Source organism: Argentina anserina, chromosome 4 (assembly GCF_933775445.1).
Source record: "Argentina anserina chromosome 4, drPotAnse1.1, whole genome shotgun sequence".
Classification (NCBI taxonomy): domain Eukaryota; kingdom Viridiplantae; phylum Streptophyta; class Magnoliopsida; order Rosales; family Rosaceae; genus Argentina; species Argentina anserina.
Genome location: NC_065875.1, coordinates 14,586,226 through 14,589,161, shown reverse-complemented (window position 1 = coordinate 14,589,161; position 2,936 = coordinate 14,586,226). Strand labels below are relative to the sequence as shown.

At 43.1% G+C, this 2,936-nt stretch overlaps 1 protein-coding gene across 1 annotated transcript; it reads right to left on the bottom strand.

The window, feature by feature from the left end:
* Nucleotides 1-217: 217 nt before the first annotated feature.
* Nucleotides 218-2,250, bottom strand: LOC126791514 (adenylate isopentenyltransferase 5, chloroplastic). Its single transcript, XM_050517973.1, has 2 exons — nucleotides 1,918-2,250; nucleotides 218-1,810 (listed from the first exon to the last, which is right to left on the bottom strand). The coding sequence occupies exon 2, from the start codon at nucleotides 1,799-1,801 to the stop codon at nucleotides 752-754; it is 1,050 nt and encodes a 349-aa protein (XP_050373930.1). The 5' UTR covers nucleotides 1,802-1,810; nucleotides 1,918-2,250; the 3' UTR covers nucleotides 218-751.
* Nucleotides 2,251-2,936: the final 686 nt, after the last annotated feature.

Below are 2,936 nucleotides of genomic sequence, written 5' to 3'. Positions count from 1 at the left end.
CTGAATTGTATGTTACGCACTATATTTACTTTTGTCGCAATTTGATCAATTCAGTAAGAAAAGAGGATTCGGCATCAAAATCACTTTTAAGTTAAATGATGTCGAAGAATATAGAACCAAACAATCAAAAATAAACAAACTTTAAGCTTAAAAAAAAAAGAGGAATCCACATCCCTTGGAAATTCCTCATCTATACAAATACCATAGTAAAATAGTAAAATTAGCAATACACAATGTTAAGGAAAACTCAAAAGTTGATCAACACCCTTGTTCTACACTTCTAGTTACAAAGAAGGTAAGAAAGTCCCCTCACCCTAAACCCTAAATGTCACAAAGCACGTAGTACAAACTGTGGATCCCCAAGCCTACCACAGCCGACTTTATTCGAATCAACTAATGATTGATGATGATTGATCTGATGCAGGCGCGCACTGCATAGCAGGTGGGTACGGAAATCCACGAAGCCCTCAATCATTCCTTTTTTAACTGAAACGGTCAGTAGATCTCTGCCCCACCCTGCACGGATATCTAAAATGCTTCCAAACTGTACGGCCTCTACGGGAGTAAAAAACTACCTGCTTTTACTTAACCGTCTGATAGCAACTTCTCCCTTCATTTTTCTCATCAGAAACTCCAACGAGAAAGTTACATTCTTTTTTGATGGAGACATGTTTTGTTTTACCATTGAGTTATAATCTAGCAGATGATAGAAGGCGGCGCAGCTACATACACCGCCAATTTCCGCCGACTTCTACCGTGTTGCAGTTGCCACGGCCGGCATGGACACCGCCAGAGAACTTAAGCTGGTGGTTGTGGCGGCCGTAGCTGCTCCAGTAACAAAGGCGGTGTCATGAGGAAGAATGGTTGACGATGGGTTTACAAGGAACTTACTGACAATTCCTGTTGCGGGTCTTGAGACTTGGTTGTCCCACACTCGGTCTCCCTCCCGGCCGCGGCGGCGGTGCAAGAAAGCATCGGTGGCGTTGAGGCAGTGCATACTCCAGTTCCACTTGCGCCGCAGCCGGTGAATCTTTTGCAATTGGCGATGAGCCAACGTGCAAGTATTCTTCTTGATGTTGGAAATGGCTTCCAACAGAAGCGCCTCTTGGGTTTTTTCATCGTTGCCAATCGCTTCGCCGCGCAAGTAATGATGCATCTCTGGTACACCGATGGCTTTCCTAATCCCGGTGCTGTAGTCTTCCTCGTTGGCAGTTGGGTCGAACATTCTTCTCACCTCGTCCACCAGACCACCCACCTCCACCATCCTATCAACTCGCTCCGACACAAACGAGTTCAGCACTCGCGGGGCCACGTCAACCCATAGAAAGCAGCACTCGTATCTCCTCCGGAACTCGGCGTGCTCGTCCACCAGTGCCTCTATGTACGAGTTTGACCCACCGGCAATAATCGGTAACCGATCACGCTCCAGGATCGATTCAATGGCCAAAGAAGCATGATGCTTGAAATCATCAGCTGTGAAGTTAGACTCAGGATCCACTGTGCCCAACAAGTGATGTGGTACGCCTTTGCACTCCTCAGTGACCTTGTTGGTGAGGGTGTCCAAGCCTTTATAGACTTGCATTTTATCTGAGTTTATGATCTCGGCGGAATATTTTAACGCAAGGTCGATAGCGAGCCTGGACTTACCGGTTCCAGTGGCTCCCATTACTACCACAACCTTATCCTTGTTCCGACCGAAAAATCGATCCATGGATAGTCCGGCTGGCGGCCCTTGGAATCTTGTCATCGGCTGTATCTGAACTACTTGTTGGCAGGCAGGCATGGAGATGAGAGTTTGCATTATTGAAACCTGCCGAGACCCAAGGCCAAAACAAAAATTAAAACACAGGTATATATAAGCAATGGAAAATCATATGTCCAAAGTTAATCAAAGCTTGATCTCTTGGACCACGGTACCTTTTAACAACGAAAAACGCGGCGATTTGACGATATAAAATGGCTCTTCACAACCTACTTTCTTGCTAGCGGCCCAGACAGATTGAAGGCCGGGGAGATAGAGAAACAGAAACTACGTACGTAGTTGAGCTAGATGCTGAAAACGGGGTTTGAGAGTTTTTGGACTTTCTAGCTCGATGGGTACATGCGTAGCTCGCTTCGCTTCCTATGTTCAGAACCACATATGCAAATACAAATACTTATCGATCCTCAATTTAAAAACTTGATATTTCCACTGAGGAGATCTGTGATTACTTAACGACCAAAGCACAAGAGCAGAGCTTTGATATGTATGCAGGTGGAGTTGGGCAAACGATTGTTGGTATAGGTTTTGGCTTTGACTTCAATGAAGGCAAAGACACATGCAAAGGTGTGCAAGTTAACTTGAAGCCTTGGTGTTGAATCAATGTCTTATATATAGTAATGCGCGCGGACCTCTTGGTGGAAGTCAAAGGACTAATTTGGCGAAGTGTTCGAATCCTAATTGAAAAGGAAAGGGAAATGTGACCACATTCACAGAAGTAATTATTATGTGTACCCGCCACACCACGTAATACTACTATGTGGTGTACTCAATCAATCATATTACGTCATGGTATAATTAACATACACGCGTTGAAAATGACAAAAATTTATTTACATATAAGAACCAATCAAAACAATCACAGTAAAAAATAGACTAATAACATTAAGAGAGTACGTCACGTGTGATATGTGGCGGGTATATATAATAATTTCTCCATTGACATTATTGAATACCTATAGTTACTTAAGCTAACTAATCATGTGTACGTACACACACACATGTAATTGTAGTAACTTAAACTTTCGGTGGTATGTTATATTATGTAGGGTTAGGGTTCTTTGATAGAATATCAGAATATTTTAATTATTAGTTACGTCCTGAAAAATTTAGGGTTAACTCTCATGGTAATCACTCTCATTTCCTATTTTTCCAAGTATGGAATTGAAATCACGTC